Below are 16,773 nucleotides of genomic sequence, written 5' to 3' on the forward strand. Positions count from 1 at the left end.
TTAAACAGTAGTCAGAAATTAAATGGTGCCTGTAATGCTTAATAAAACCATCTGTCATATAAGGACATTATCAGGCAGTGTTACAGTTTCCAGTAACTAGGTAAAAGCATTAATGTACAACTGATGAAGAATCTGCACATGGGAGAGGAGTCCCTTAAAGCCTGAATGCAGTGGAAGTCCAGTCTTATTTTGCATGTACCCTGGTTGTTATAGTTGAATGGAAAAAGTAGGTCAGGGGATGGGAAAAGGCATTCTGCCATGCAACACCGTGTATTAACTGTTACCAAGGACATGGGACCTTAGCAAGCAGAAAGGTTCAAAAGGGGCTGCCTGCACTTGACAACCAGCATTTATGTATTATAATTATGGCATAAAGACATCTAATAAATATTGTTGGCAGTATGTTAAATGTTAGTTATTAAATAATCTGTTGTAGATTTTAAAATCTGCAGCACTGACTGTCAGGCACTTGACTATCAGAACCTTGGATTTTGTTTCCAGATTCCATGCTATTGGGTTCCTTTTTGAGAAATTAGAAATCTCATCTGACATTGGAAGGGTTACTTTTATTTCTGAAGTACTTTGTTTAGAATGTTTAAAGGACATGTAAACCCCACACACAGAAATGTAATCAGTGAACAGCCTCTTTGAAATGTTTCAATACCTGCCACACTGGTTGTCCAGAGGTTAATAGTAAGGCTGCAGTGTCTCCTTTGTCACTTAGATTTCCTTCTCTGCCACTAACCCACTCGGCCCCCTCCTTCAGGAATTTGCTTTGGCTTGTGGGCATGCTCAGTTATTCGAAGCTCAGATTACTTAACACGCCCCCCAGTCTAGCAGCCAGTGAAGAGATGGCATTGCTGGTTCCCAGAGAAACTCAGCTCTAGCTGTCTGCTTCAGTTTTCTTCTAACCTTGTCTCCTTAGCTCATCTCAAAGAACTTTTATCAAAGACAGTTCTGCCTGTGTGAGCCTGCATTCTTGAAATGTATACTGAATAAGGGTCTGTGTGTGTGTATGCTGTTTGCAGATTTAAATGTATCTGATTATGTATTAGAGGAAAAATGGCCACCGGGTGAAAGCTGCTATTTGCTTTAGGAAAACAGAGTGGATATATGCAGTACAAATAATGCCATTTGGGTGGGGGAGACGTGCTCAACTGATATACATTGTAGGTATATGTAGGCTTTACATGTCCTTTAATTTATATTTGACATAAAGGCCTAAATTTTGATATTATGCAGATTTGTTTGTTTCATCAGTTAAACAGGGCAAATAAGGTAAATTTAACCTACTCCATATTTGGTCCTTGAGAGGTATATACTTAGATTACCATTCCCAGCAACCTCTCTCATCTAAGTAATCTAACTAGCACTTGGCAATCTGGTAGCAGTTAAGAATAATGTCCCACAGAGCAATTTATTCACCCCCAATAGACCTCTGTTACCGCTGGTGATTAATTGTTCCGAAATGCCTTTCCACCAGCAGCAAAGGAAATCGCCAGTGGAAAGGTCTATGCATCACTTTGGTTTTCTGAAGACACACAAAGTTGCCTGCTAGAGAACTTCACGCCACTTCAGGAAGGTCTTTCCACCAGCGATTTACTTTGTTGCCAGTGGAAAGGCTTTTTGGAGCGATTGGTCATGTGTGGTAGCAGAGATCTATCATGGGCATCTAAATCACTCTGGGACATTAGTCCAAGACTCCCACTTGTTTCTTTCCAGTTCCATAGCAGTAAGTGAAGGGGGCAGCAGCTTGCTCCCATTCCACGGCAAGCATTCCATATAAGGGTACAATACTTATATAGGAAAGGCTGTTTCTATATATTTGAGTGCACTGATAACGCAATTATTTGTCTCTGTGCATTCGGTCAAGTTCCCCTATACTCTTACGTGATGAAGTTGAAAATCAAAAAAAAAAAAAAAATTTCTCAGTGCTTTGTGAAAAACTTTTTTTTTTTTTCTTTCCACCACAGATGATAAGTAGAATTGAATATGTACACACAAAGAATTTTATACACAGAGACATTAAACCAGACAACTTCCTAATGGGCATCGGACGTCACTGTAATAAGGTTAGTGTTTAAATTTGTTTGCCCTGAATTTTTGAATGAATGTTCTGCCTGCTTGTTGTCACTTATCAATGCTCACAACTATACTGCATTAACATCTAAACTAATCATTGAAAAAGCTGCCCTATATTAAAATAATCTGGTCTACTAGACTGCTTTTCATTTTGGCGTACCATTGTAAAGGATATACAAATGTATATTGTGCAGCTACCTAATTGAGAAGAGTTTCTTGATTACAAATTTATTAAGATGAAATGTGATTAAAAGAGGTCATGCGTCACACAATAAACTCAAGTAAAATATATTTAAAAAGTTGTTATTTTACCTTATAGCAAGACCGTACATACAAGACTAACGTACTGCAGACCTCCTTTAATTATAATTATGTTTTAGGAAATGACAGGTCTGGATTTCATTAGGTTGCTAGTGATGCATGATTTCAGTAATTTGAGCGTTACAGTAGCAGCACTTTAAGGCTTGTGGCATACTGTGATTTCACCACTAGTGTATTTGCAATAGTAGAGAAACTCCAATACCTGAGCTGCCTACCATTGGCTTAACCAGCAATGTTAGTTTCGGCCCTAAATAGGCTGGACTCTGCTGTGATAGTCATACAGCACTCAAATTTGCGGATGGCTGCCGGGACAGTGACAGGCATTTGTCTGCATAGGAAATACGCCAGCAGTGAAAACGCTACATGTGCCATGAACCTTACTGAGCTAACACTACATGACTTTTTGACAGTTACTATGTTAAATTTGGGCAGACAGGCAGCAATTGGCAAATCAATAAGCATGCTGTGCATTACATTAACTTCTCCAGTGTAATTTCAACATGGGCACACTCCAAGCAGATATTTTTCAGTAGAAATATCCTAATAGGGGGACAAATGTACATCACCTTATTGGAAGCAAGATTGCCAATTGTGCATTTCTATCATTTTTTTCTTTGTAGCCAATGTTTACCTTTGTTTGCCTGTATGAATGCCAACTCAAGGCCAGAACATGTTAACTGGGTTCCGACCAAGGTGCTTTGTCCACCATGAAGGCATAGTCAGTGTTTTCCTTTGTGTTTTTTTTTGTTTAATTTTATTTTGTGGCCCTTCTCAACTCCTCCTCAGCTCTGTGCTGGTATATAAATCCAGACCTTTATGGAAATACCTTTTTTCCATTTCATTCTTTCCTTTGGGGCTGTTTGCTTGGGAGAAGTCTCTCTTGTAGCATTTGATTCTCTTTCCCTCCCTCTTGAACCTTATATACTCTGTAGTAGCACTTTTTAGAATTTGCATATATCCAAGATTATGCTTTGCTTCATAACAAACATTGCTCTGATACTGGAATGCTATTCCAGTATGGACTTGAAGTAAGCTGTATAATTTTTATGGCTACATTTGAAAAGGTAAACTTGCAATACACATGCTGATAATTTATTTTTTTTTACGTTGGCTGGACAGTCCTGAACAACATTTATATTGCATGTTAGCCAGTGTATATGGTGTATTAGCCGAGGAAGAGTCCCAGCTTCTCTTTGCTTCTTGCTGTTCTGATTGTTCAAGCAGAACAAAATAGAAACCCTTATACATATATTTTTTCCTTCATGTTTCTGAGAAGCACTTCACTTACTAAAAACATTGGGCTGGCTTTTATTTGGTAAAATAAGCCCTCTATAAAACCCTTGTCATAATTGTGAATTTTAAGCGGAGCACATTGCAACACTGTGTCTAAGGATAGTTATTCACATTCCACAGGTCAGCCTTCCCCACCTCCAGCTAACATCAACCACTCATCCTTTGACAAGAGTTTAGATGAAGCATTGGATTAAAAAAAACTTCTTTGTATTGTTGCCACTAGCAAGGTGCATTTTAATTGTTTTTAGATTGGTAGCTTCTCCTTAACAGAATGACTTTGGGAATGATTCCCTCTTTTCCAAGTACTTTTGGTAAGTGAGTTTGAAGCAGATTTTCTGGGAGTGTACATTAAAAGGTTCTTAGAAGCAACTCTTCTTGCTTTTAAGCCTTAAGATGGCTATACATGGGTAGATTTAATCTGCCAATTCTGCCCCTTCAGACTAAATCACCAGCTTATTTGCTTGTTTATTGGTCATATGGATTTTTGTCTAAAAATCGAACTGATATCTGTCCCATTGGGACGAGGGCCTGCACTGGTAAAACTCAACTGTTTGCTTTAAAAATCCTACTATAGTTTATATAAACAAGCTGCTGTGTAGCAATGGGGGCAATTGAAATAGGGCTAAATTGCACAAGTCAAATCCTTTGGCTGTCCCCTGGCTTCATAGTGGCATTTTATATAAACTATAGTCTTCCTGAAGCTAAAACATCAGGTACCTTAAGTGCAGGGCAACCGTTATTATATTTTAACTACTTTAATACATGTTTTAGTGTGACTGTTCTTTGAGGTGTATGGCCAACTCAAGGCCACTAGGTTTAGTCTTGATGTGGCTGCTGCATTGACACTGTAGAGTTTAGTACAACTGTGTGCTTTAAAACATTTTAAAGCTCATTCAACGAAAGTTGGAAAAATAAGTTTTCCTTTTCGAAAAATTTTATATTTTTATATAGAAACACTGCCATATTTCCAATTGCCTGCGAGGGATATTGTGGGTCTGTGGGGATTTCTGTTGAAATATAAAGCAATACAGGCATCTTGTTGCCCTTTTTATAGAGCTGTTATATGTTCAGATGGCAAAAGGACAACAGTATACAGCATAATACTAGGCAAAGTCTTCATTTGTTTAAATGGGAATCGGCTAAAGGTAGAGAGTGTTTTGGCTGTCATGGTTATCCATGGGACCACCATGCTAGTCAGTATTTCAGTATACCATAGGCCAGTCAGGCCACACACATTTATTATGTGTAACTGGTAACATGTTTGTTTATACAGCCCTTAGAATTGGTACAGTGGCTGGAAAGGATATCTATGTGATGTCTTTGCTCTTTGTGGCTTGTGATCCTGGTACAATAAATAAGGATCAGTTATTGTATTATTGATTGGACAGTCTTGAAAAATGGCTTGGTTCAATAAGTTTGTTAGGTCTAATAATATACACAGACAGTTGTCCAACTAATTGCTCCATGAGTAGATCTGAGCAGTTGGTAGTTTGTGGCAAGAAAAGTTTCAATTGAAGGGGGAGTAAAGTCTCCAGTGACAGTGATTTCTTAGACTTAGCAGTAGATTCAAGGGTCTCCAGGGCTAATTGTTGCATTTGTGCTATTCATTCAAACAGATTGGCGGGACATGTTGCCACTGGCATCAAGAAATGCAAGTGCAAGGAGCAATATTTTATGCAAAATCTTATAACATGTGGTCAGCTCATGCAATGACTGATTGCATTGAAAATAATGCAACCTTATCTAAGTTTGTAAGTTTCACCTTGTTTTCCAGGTATTTACTCTTCTCTACCCCTGCAGAAATGTTCAGAAAAGTGCTTCTATATTTTGATTAAATACGCACTACCCCCTTTAATCCGAAATGGATACATATAGTATTAGGCTAGATAATTATGTATAGAACAATATTTGTAGTAGTAATTTTTAGTTCTGGTTTATAGCTGACTGTAGCCTCTTAAAGTTTGCTGATGTGTTCCATGTTGGTGTAGTGATATGGTCCATACCATGCAAAATCGTTTTGCTCTGTTATGGATTACTGGTAATCTTGTTCCAGTAGCGTTAAGATGCATTTTTGTGTCCCTAATAATCTGCCCTTAAAGGTGGAATATGTCAATACCAGGGTTTCTGCTCCTCTAGTAACAAGCCCTGCATGCTTATCTCTCTATAATCAGGTGACTAAATGCCTTGCACCTCTTCCTTACTGAAGATTTTTAATGATATATATTCTAATCTGTGGGATGACCTAGAAAGGGCATAATGTTAAATGATTTGATTCCATAACTGCTGAGCTGGTAACTCCCATGTTTCTGCTCACACATTATGGAATGGATCATTGCATTCCCCGTACAGATTTAAAACGCTAAACTTTTTCCAGCTGCTAAAGTGTGGGCAGTGTCGTACTCTCAAAGGGCCATTAAGAAAATTTCAAATTAATTGTTGGAGGGAGGGAGTTTTGGAGGGGATATATATTTCATATTTTATTGCCCATAGCTGCTTGGTGGAAGGAGGATGGCATTTGACTCCTGTTCTTTAGCGCCTCGGTGTTGCCTGTCTGCTCCAGCCATTGTTGCAATGTAAGCGATACTGTTTGATGCACTGCCACCCTCTATTGTCTGTTCAGTGTTTAGAATCTCCAGTGGGGAAGAGGAAAAGAAGCATGACTGTTAGTACCTCTCAGGACCCATCTTTCTCAGGATTAAACCAGGTCTGAACAACTGTCTCCTATTCCAGCCTCCACCCCAATCTCATCTGCGCTTTTAATCCTCCAATTTAATCCTTGGTTTCATTTTACACTTTCTATATTTCTGTTTAACGATCAATTCAGGCCTTGCACAAGCACCTCTTATGTTGGCATTATTCAGACATACTTGGCAAACATGTAACATTACTAAGATAATTTCCCTTTTAGCTTCTTGCTTGTTAATTCTGAATGCATAATTTTTTTTTGTCCAGCTTGCTTAAAAGCATGCTTCAGAGATTAGGAAACTAACCCATGTAATCCCACTAGGTTTGAACTACACAAAACATTGAAATGATATACAGCCATTATGCATTTTAATGTGTATTGTTTTAAGTCACATGATATAGGGTTTCTGTGACTCATCTGAGAGTAAACGCCTCAAGTTTAGGTCGAATAGAAGATGGGGTTCTTTGTAAATAACCAAAAAACGCAAACACAATTTTTCTTTGTTTGCACTTGTTACTGGCCCTGGTTCTTCAGCCGGCCAAGCTGGAATACACTACAAAGGTTACGGAAGTAGGGTGCACACTGGCGTGATAGGTTTGCTATTCACTGAAAGCACGTTAACACTTTTTCTACACAAACCCAGTTTACTGAATGTGGAGTTAAAGGAACAGTAACACCAAAAAATGTGTGTAAAAGGAATTACAGTATAATATACTGTTGCCCTGCACTGGTACAACTGGTGTGTTTGTCTCAGAAACCCTACTATAGTTCATATAAATACCCTGCTGTGTAGCCATTGGGGCAGCCATTAAAGCTGGAGAAAAGGCACAGGTTACATAGCAGATAACAGATTAACAGATAAAACACCATTATATTCTGTAAAACATATCTGCTATGTAACCAGAGCCTTTTTTTCCCATCTTAGATAGCTGCCCCCGTGACTTATTTATATCAACTATAGTAGTATCTCTGAAGCAAACGCACAACTGTTAACAGAGCAGGACAACATTACATTATAATTACTTTAAAACAGCCCTGTACTGCATTTGTCACTGTTTGTGTTTGCTGTGTCTCTTCAATGGAAACATTTGTGGAATATAATGATACTTAAATATTGGACAATAACATAGCCAATACAAAAATTTAGAGAGAAAACTCTTAAAAACTATGGCAGGCTTCAAGGGACCGATTTTCCTGCTTGGTTAATGAATAGGGCTTGTGCTCAATATACTTTTTTGCTTTTTTAGTCATTTAAAAATCTGGGATTTTGTCATTGCTTGAGCTAAACAAAGAAGCTGAAGCTTGAAAGTAAGAAATTATATCGCCAGTATACAGCCCCCTCCCTCCTTTGTCACTGTTTTGCTTGGGGGCAGGGTCATTTGTCCTGTTGGGCTGTTTTTTTTTTTTTTTTTTTTTTTTTATCAAAAACAGGCAAAGGGTATGTTAAGCAGTATCCCTATTCATTCAGCTCCTGTTGAAGAAAATATACTGCCCCTTTAACATGTAAGGGCTCTGGCACACGGGGAGATTAGTCGCCCGCGACTAATCTCCCCGGATTGCCATCCCACCGGCGAAAATGTAAGTTGCCGGTGGGATGACACGCTGCGCAGGCGATTTCGGTAAATCGCCGAAAATGCTTCACGAGGTACCTTCGGCGATTTGCCTAAATCGCCTGCGCAGCGTGTGCCATCCCACCGGCGACTTACATTTTCGCCGGTGGGATGGTAGTTCGGGGAGATTAGTCGCCTGCGACATGGGAGATTTGTCGCGGGCGACTAATCTCCCCATGTGCCAGAGCCCTAAGAGTTTTGAATTTGATTAAACCAGAATAAGTATTTAGGGAAGATTATACTATACTACCACACCTATAGCTTTTCAAGATAAGAAATAGCTTGATCTAAAATATGTTACTTGTTTGTAGAGTCATTCACTCCCAAATATTGCACCATATTAGAGTGCTCAGGCCATCAGCAGGTACTGAAAGGTGTCTGTCCTCAGACCTTAATTTTGAAATCTTAAGGTGGCCATAAATGCTTCTCCCGTCATTCCCAACCTACAGGTGGGTGATATCGGGCTAATTTGACTGGTTAGAACGACTGGTATAGGCGTCCGTCGGTCGGGGACTGCATCAATGAGCCACTGCGATCCCCAATCAGACTAAATCTTTAAACTTGCCCGATCCAGATCTGGCTGATTTCAGGCTGGGCAGGCCCGTCGTTAGTGCCCATACGTGGGCCGATAAGCTGCCGAATCGGTCTAAAGGTCCCCATACACGGGCCGATTGTAGCTGCCGATATCTGTCCCTTGGCCCGACTTTTTTTTTTACCTACACATTCCCAGATACCGCCCACCCGTAGGTGGGGATATCTGGTGAAGATCCGCTTGCTTGAAGATCTCGCCAAGCGTGTGAATCTCAATGTGTATGGGGGACCTTAAGGGACCGATATCTGCAGCTAGAATCTGCCTGTGTATGGCCACCTTTACTTCTGTGTCTGTGAAATTGAGTGCTGTGATTCCTTTTGAAGACTGTTTACCAGGGATATGTAGCTGAACCTGGGCCAATAAAAGTTAACACTGCCCCTCCAGAGCGTGTCAGCAACTTATCAGGCCATGTAATATGTGTGTGGGACAGCCTGTCTGACTGTATCAGACCGGCTTGAAAATCTTATCAGAGAGGACTGCATTGGCATGACAACATGATTCTCATCTGACAAATCCCCATACCTGCAGCATGAGCTGATGAGGGCTCACAATCACTTGTTTGGCAACCTAGTCAGACTAATGGATCTCCACATGTATGGTCAGTTTTGGGCTCTGAGTCTCTTGGTGGAACACTCTCCATTTAGGACACTTATCTATGACTGAATTATTACTTTTTTTTTTTTTTTATTCTAGTTTTTCTGTAAACTAGTTAAATATGCAAGTTTTTCAGTCTGTGGCTAGTAACCGTTGTGTCAAACCACAAGGAGTATTAGGGCTCTGGCACACGGGGAAATTAGTCGCCCGCGACAAAACTCCCTGTTCGCGGGCGACTAATCTCCACGAGTTGCCATGACCCGCCATCCCACCGGCGAACATGTAAGTCGCCGGCGGGATGGCACACGCCCATCGGGAAATCGTGCCGCCGCGTGTGCCATCCCGCCGGCGACTTACATGTTCGCCGGTGGGATGGCGGGTCATGGCAACTTGGGGAGATTAGTCGCCCGCGAACAGGGAGTTTTGTCGCGGGCGACTAATTTCCCAGTGTGCCAGAGCCCTTAAAATGCTGGTCTCAACCTCTTAACATATAACCAATAAACACAATGTTTATGTAATGGTTATGTGGTAAAGGCATTTGAGAGGTTATCTTGGTTTGTATTGCTTCAATAGACTGCTATAGCCCTTACTACCAGTTATTTTATTTGCCTTTTAATAGGTAGTTTAACTTTCTAAGTTAAGTAAATTGGATCCTAGCAACCAGATAGCTGTTCCAGTTTGGAATTTCTGCTGTTAGTTATTTAAACCCCCCCACACCTACATTTTGTGGGCAGCAGCCCTTTCAGTTTCAGTCCCTGCTTACCTGGAGGCAGTCTTTGCTGAAGAACCCTTTGAATGTAATTTGGAGGTGAACATGGCCTGTAATGTAACTGTTGTCCATACTGCAGTTCATATAAATGAAGCAGATCTTGGTATTTTACTTGTTTTTCAAGTATTTGTGAGCTTCTCTGTATTCTGGGTTTTGTTTGTTTGAGACTTTTGGAAAAGGTCAGACATAAGCTCAGGACAGATCTATTCCCCCCCCCCCCCCCTTTTTTTTTTTTTTTTTTTTTTTTTTTTAGTATTATGGGTCATCCAGTAATAAAATGCCAGATGTCTACCTTTTTGCTAAATCTGAAGAAAATCCCAAATGCCACTATACGTAAAATAGATCCTTCTGTACATGGCTTGGGTGCCGTGAACCTCTGTGCCACAAGGTTTCTAGTACATGGTTTATGCCTGAAGCTTTCAATTACTATTTTCAGCCAGTTGTGTTCCTTGGTCAGGTTAACCACTCTTGGTGTTTTAGTACATGAATTAGAGCATTACTTGAGGGACTATGGAAAACATTAAGGACGCTTTCAGAAGTATTCGCAAATTTATTTTTGCGCATAGCCAAAAACAAGTAAATGAAGACAGTGCTATACATGTATCAATTCTCTGCTGAATTGGGCATGAAGGGTGAGCCAGGTGCTAATGTGGCCCATTTGTGGCCATCTTAAGAGTGTGGATATTAGTCTGTATGAACTAAGATTTAGAATGAAAATATTAAAGTATGTAACCTACTGGCCCTTAAGAAGTGGATCTTGCTCAAATATTCTCCTTGCAAGATATTGTCCCCATGGATTGTAATTGAGAAATATAGTTGTCTGCTTTTGTGTGTGTCTGTGTCATAAAAGCCATGTGTTTTGGGTTTAAAGGATGCTGTCTTTAGAGCTTTATTTTGTGAATGCTTATTTTAGGTTTTTATATAATCTAGTTATTTTTGAACATGCTGAACCACATCTATGCATGCAGTCGTGTTTAGCATTTTTCTTGCAATCTGTTTAAATTGACGCTGAAGTTGACTTGTTGTTGTTTGCCCATATCTTAAACTTTATTTCTTTTTTGCCAAGTTATTCCTTATAGACTTTGGTTTGGCCAAAAAGTACAGAGACAACAGGACGAGGCAGCACATACCTTACAGAGAAGACAAAAATCTTACTGGCACGGCTCGCTATGCTAGTATAAATGCTCACCTAGGAATTGAGCAAAGGTAAAGATGCAATTAAATCGCTTTATGTAAAGCAGCACCCTTATAATGTTACTAAAGTTGGTCACTGGCTTGCTCATACATGCATTTGTATTAGTTTTCCATGTGTGGGGCACATGGTCAGATTGGAGAGAACCTGGATAGCTGAAGACTATCAATCACTAACCCTATCTCCCCCAGTTGACAGATGTATGGATCATCAGATATCCAGGAATAGGTTATGGCCACATCAGTTTGTGGTCTGGATCACAGTCAGTTTGAGCAGCTACATGTATCTACCTTTATTTTGGTGACCATTGTTAACAGCTGCTACTTAAAATGCCTTTTTGTACAGGTCACCTGTATTCTACTTTCTTTGATCTAGAAGCTGAAAATGCTGCACTATTGGTACCTAGCTAATAACTACAGCTAGCTATGTCCATTAAGGCCTTGTCTGACCAATGTAGAGTAGGATTCTTGCATGTTTAGTATTACCTTTTAGACTATTCACCCTAAAGCCGATTTTTTTTTTTTTTTTTTTTAATAGAGGAACAGCAAAGTTTTCTATTGTTTGTAGCTTAAGCTGGATCCACGTAGCCACTATGGACTACTCTACTTGGATTTACTACTAACCTCTGCATAAGGTTAAGATTCAGGAATGCACTGACAACTGCAGTGGTAAATTTGAACCCTGAAGGAGACCATAAGATTTTTAAATATAGATAATACCTTCTAGGGTTGTGGCACATGGAACTTTGCCATTACATGTCACAGGGCACAAGGACATGATACAATAAAACAGTGGAAATTGTTTTTGCTCCCACTTGACAATAATCGGAAAAGTCACAAGTAGCTGTGGCCTGCAAAGACTGTCTTAAAATGTAGACTAGCAAGTTCTCTGGAAATAAGTGTAGTCTAATTCCTTCTGTTTCCACTGTAGAAAATGGGAAGCAAGTCTGTGCGCCTATGCACCATAGTACGCAGGTTATATATTATAACTGTATGATTTATTGAACTTCTGGCAATGTGTGCCATTTTTGAACCATGACTACTGTGTTAATATGTAACATGGATATTTGTTGGCTGGAAATACCAGGCCATAAAGACTATATCGGCATGAAAGTATATGCAATTCGATGTGCAATCTGAAGACTGACAGAGGTGTTTGTTGTTTTGCAGTCGCCGTGATGATATGGAGTCTCTAGGGTACGTGCTAATGTATTTCAACAGAACCAGCCTTCCATGGCAGGGATTAAAGGTAAGTCCTGCACTCAGTCAGTAGTTTTCAAAGCATCAGGCCTCTCAGATCATTGCACAGGGACACCATTGCTGAGATGCTGCTTATATAGTTTTCTTTATTTTTTTTCTGCATCCATATGTTTTTTTTATAAAGGTAGGAGAGGTCTAGTGACGCTGGTCCGTACTGGTCTTTGGGCATGCTTCTTTTAAATGTCCAGACTGACTACAAATAGACTTATTTGTAGGATGACCAGTGTAAATGACAAAAAGAAAATTCCATTTGGCATTGTGACTGCCGTGAAATTGTTTTCAGAGCTTTAAATGGACAGTGACATCTTATGAGGTTTCTCAGACTAGAGAACAGTGCACCCTCAGCACTCTGCTCCATTTTTACTGCATTCTAGTACACCGCAGTAAAACACTGACAGTGAAGCCCCCCCCAAGGTAAATGCAGCAAAAGAAACATATAAACTATAAAGCCAAAGCGACACACATTTTCCTACCGGTGATTTACATTGCCACCAGTAGGAGAGCATTCAGAGGAGATATGTTTCTGCAGGCCCACGATATGTACCATTTATTGATCCAGGGGCCAACAGTTGAATCGGCTTGATTTGGCTTAGCTCATAGCCAAGCTGGCTTTGTTTGGTCATCTTAAGTTGCTTGCTTACAGAAAAAGTAGCTCACTGTGCCTAAGGGCAATGGCCCACAGGAAGATTAGCCACAGAATGCCTTCCCAATGGCAGTGAAGTGAATTGTCGGTGGGAAGACATATGCGTTTCCTGTTTGCAGCTTTTAAACAAACCATAGAGCCAAAGCAAGAGATGTCTGCATTTTTTTATGGTTTTATATTATATGTAGTATATCATTAGAAACAGTTGTTTACTGTGGTACAGGTTGGCCAAACAGTATATTGGAGTCATTCTTTGTGACAAGTTATTTATGTGAACCTCTGCATACAGTTACTTTCTATAGAAAATGAATAGTTTTGATTGCATAATTTTCTTGTATCCTCCGGTTTAGTCTGGTATTGCACAACATTTTTATATTGTGAACCACATGTTCCGCAGGCAGCTACAAAGAAGCAAAAGTATGAAAAGATAAGTGAAAAGAAGATGTCCACTCCAGTTGAGGTATTGTGTAAGGTAGGTTGGCGATTTTGGTTGGGGATATCTTCTGAGACATTTTGTTCTATTTAATCTACTAATGCAGCTGCTATCTGTTCTGTTTCATGTCTTTTTATAGTAGCATTGCTTTGTCTGTCATGTACAAATGAAAGTACTCCTCAGCTCAGCCCAATATCCACACATTTTCAGGCTCAGAACCTTTGCTCTCCGTGGAATTATTAAAGCATAATATTATCCTGTTCTTATCTGGCAACAGTTGAATTTGTAAGCGCCTTAAAATTTGTTGCAAGGTAATGAGCATGTTATGAAACCAAGAGGAAGTTTTGGATACAGCCAATAAATAGTATGGGATGATTTCTGTTCTGCATATTTGTTTTTTGTTGACGTTTTGCTTTAGATTTAAACTGTTTTCACAATGGACTTTTAGGGGTTTCCTGCAGAATTTGCAATGTATCTGAACTACTGCCGCGGCTTACGATTTGAAGAGGCACCAGACTACATGTATCTGCGACAACTATTCCGTATTCTGTTCAGGTTAGAATCCACAACTATGACTGCAATAGCATGATTTTCTCAAGTTACTTACCTCATAATATCTTAGTTAAAGGCACTTTACAATAATTCTTAATTGATTGTTTGCAATATTGCTTACCACTACATCATTTAAGGTGAGACCACATGGGATACGCTTTGTTGTCTGATGGGTTATGATGCAATTAAGTGTTAATCGTATTAATAGTTGCTTCTTCCCCAACCCTCATACAGCCCACACCCGTTTCATTGTCCTTACAGCTCATTCCCTTGTCTCTGCACCACCACATTATGCATAGTGACCTATAGGTTTATTTTATTGGTAACAATACGCATTACAGATTTTAACACACGCAAAGTTTTTTGATATTTTTCTATTTTCATTTTCTGTACTAAGTGAAAATCCCTTCTTTTCCAGAACTTTGAACCACCAATATGACTACACGTTTGACTGGACAATGTTAAAGCAGAAGGCAGCTCAGCAAGCAGCCTCCTCCAGTGGGCAGGGCCAGCAAGCCCAAACCCCCACAGGCAAGCAAACTGACAAATCCAAGAGTAACATGAAAGGTTAGTAGCCAACAACCCAAGGGACGTTGCAGGGAAAACAAAATTCTAAGAAAGCACTAAACAAATTCGATATAGCCTTTAAAGAGAGTTAGATCAAGGAGGTGGTTAAATTTGGCTTAAATTTAAAAGAAAAAAAAAAGAAAATACGTCCTTGGAAAATTTGACTACTAACTTTAATTTGAAACTTCCTTGTATATTTATAGCAATATCATCTTTTTGGGATGTTGGGTCATCTTAACAGCTACATCTTTCTCATGCATTAACTCCCTCTTTCAAATCTGGGAAACAGTTTTGGTGAAGTGAATGTGGAAGCTTTTCTTGGCTCACATTCCTGGACCTAACACTTCATGGATTATGGGGGGGGTCAGCCTTCTTGTTTTATGACGGTAATTAACACTGACTGTTTTCTTTTAAAGTACTTCTGCTGCAGAAGGGAACTGTTACTTATAGCAGGTCCCTTTGGCAACTGAGTGCTAATGGTGTGGGTTTTCCTTTTTTTGTTTTTTCCTTCTCAAAACCAATGGGAAAACTGTGACATTTTTATATATAGAAACAGACTACCTTACAAAGTAGCATGTTTTAGGTTCCTTCAAGACTGTTTTTATAGCTCTGAATAGGAATTGTGGTACTTTAAATACAAAATACTTTTGTCACATTTTTCCCTTTGGTGCCCTTTGGCTGCTTTTGAATTTGATCAGTACTTCCAATATATGTATAATATGTGATTTGTGTATATATTTAAAAAAAATAAATAAATAAATAAATATATATATATATATATATATATATATATATATATATATATATATATATATATTTTATGATATGTATGTTATTAATGTTTGTGCATCCTTTGAAGATATTTGAATTGTCTAATGCAAGGCCAGTTTTATGCTCCCTCTTTACATTCCCTTTAGACTTGTCTTTGCTTTTATGGCTTGGTTAGTCCACAGATGAGGATCATGATTAGCTGGGATGCCTTTATTAAACATGTTGGCTGTCCACAGGTCTCCTGCTGTGACGGTGAAGTACAGCGGATCTTTCTGCGCAATGGGAGGATGTGGAAAGCTGTCCAGGGCTGGGCATAAGGCAAAACTTTGGTCAGCAGGTGAAGGGGCAAATGCCAGTCACCGGGTTTTAGAAAAGAGGATACTCTAAAGAACTGATTTAGATTTAATGCGCAGTCACATGAACCAGTTGATTTCTTAGTATACACCGTTTTTCTTTTTAATGAATATTTTTAGAGCAATTTATCTTCTAGGGCTTATAAGATTGTTAAAGGGGGAAAAACACCTTTGTATATCACTAATTGGAGCTACTGTAAGTAAAGGTCTGATGCAACGTGCAGATTCATGTTTATTTGAAGAATAAAGGCTTGGGTTAAATATCGTGTCGTATCAGCCTGAGAAAATTTTAGGTTCAGTTGGTTAGTAAATACATTTTAAGCATGTGGAAGCCTTAATTGGTGCTTGTTGGACAGGTTCTTGATCTAGTTTTGCCGTGAGTAAATGTAGACTTAGTGGAAGATGTTGCTGAGAGAATGTCACTGGCATTTCTGAAACTGATACCCCTTGATTTTTATCTTTGATGCTTTGGAGAGGAATATGGAGTGTTTTAAAGGAGAAGGAAAGGCTAAGTCACAAGGCGCAGTAGAGTGAGAAGCCGACTTCTCTGTTAACGATCGGCTTTTCACTCTACTGTGCATGCGCACGCGAGCGATACAGGAAGGAGGAAGCGCTACAGGTACCCCGGGCTGGTGCTGTTCTCTCCGAACAGGGGCACCAGCCCGGGGTACAAGGTAAGCAATTCAAGTCACTTGGGGGTGCCTAACATTTTGGCACCCCCAAGTGTCTTTGCCTTTCCTTCTCCTTTAAATGGATGCTTTTAATGTGTTGTGAAACTACAGCTTGCTGTTCTGTTATTAGAAATTTCTTTTAGTCATTCCCTACCCTGGCAACTATGTCTTCCAGAGCAGCCCTATCTAATAGCCATGTACAGGCAGTTAAAAGCTGCTGTCTGCTTGTGTATGGGCCCTCAGACAGGCCTGCCTGATCGATACCTTGCCATAAATCGAAGATGTGTCAATTGGGCAGGTCTAAAATTCCCATCGGGACAAGGAGTTTTGGCTCATTGATGCAGTCCTCTCCCCGACGACCTGCATCCCCATCAGTGTGATCTTA

The 16,773-nt window shown here is 39.6% G+C and overlaps 1 protein-coding gene across 5 annotated transcripts in view; it reads left to right on the plus strand.

Moving 5' to 3' along the window:
- csnk1a1 (casein kinase 1 alpha 1) overlaps positions 1 to 16,773 on the plus strand; it is a 31,709-nt gene that overhangs the window by 9,843 nt on the left and 5,093 nt on the right. Inside the window, exons 4-10 of one of the 5 annotated variants that reach the window (XM_012958780.3) lie at positions 1,974 to 2,072; positions 6,317 to 6,400; positions 11,014 to 11,153; positions 12,309 to 12,387; positions 13,439 to 13,513; positions 13,923 to 14,029; positions 14,445 to 14,598. In XM_012958780.3, coding sequence (XP_012814234.1) covers positions 1,974 to 2,072; positions 6,317 to 6,400; positions 11,014 to 11,153; positions 12,309 to 12,387; positions 13,439 to 13,513; positions 13,923 to 14,029; positions 14,445 to 14,598 — 738 coding nt within the window. Of the gene's footprint in view, positions 1 to 1,973; positions 2,073 to 6,316; positions 6,401 to 11,013; positions 11,154 to 12,308; positions 12,388 to 13,438; positions 13,514 to 13,922; positions 14,030 to 14,444; positions 14,599 to 16,773 lie in introns of those variants that run through there. The other 4 variants (XM_012958779.3, XM_012958782.3, XM_012958784.3 and 1 more) reach the window with 4 other exon arrangements.

Source organism: Xenopus tropicalis, chromosome 3 (genome assembly GCF_000004195.4).
Source record: "Xenopus tropicalis strain Nigerian chromosome 3, UCB_Xtro_10.0, whole genome shotgun sequence".
Taxonomy (NCBI): domain Eukaryota; kingdom Metazoa; phylum Chordata; class Amphibia; order Anura; family Pipidae; genus Xenopus; species Xenopus tropicalis.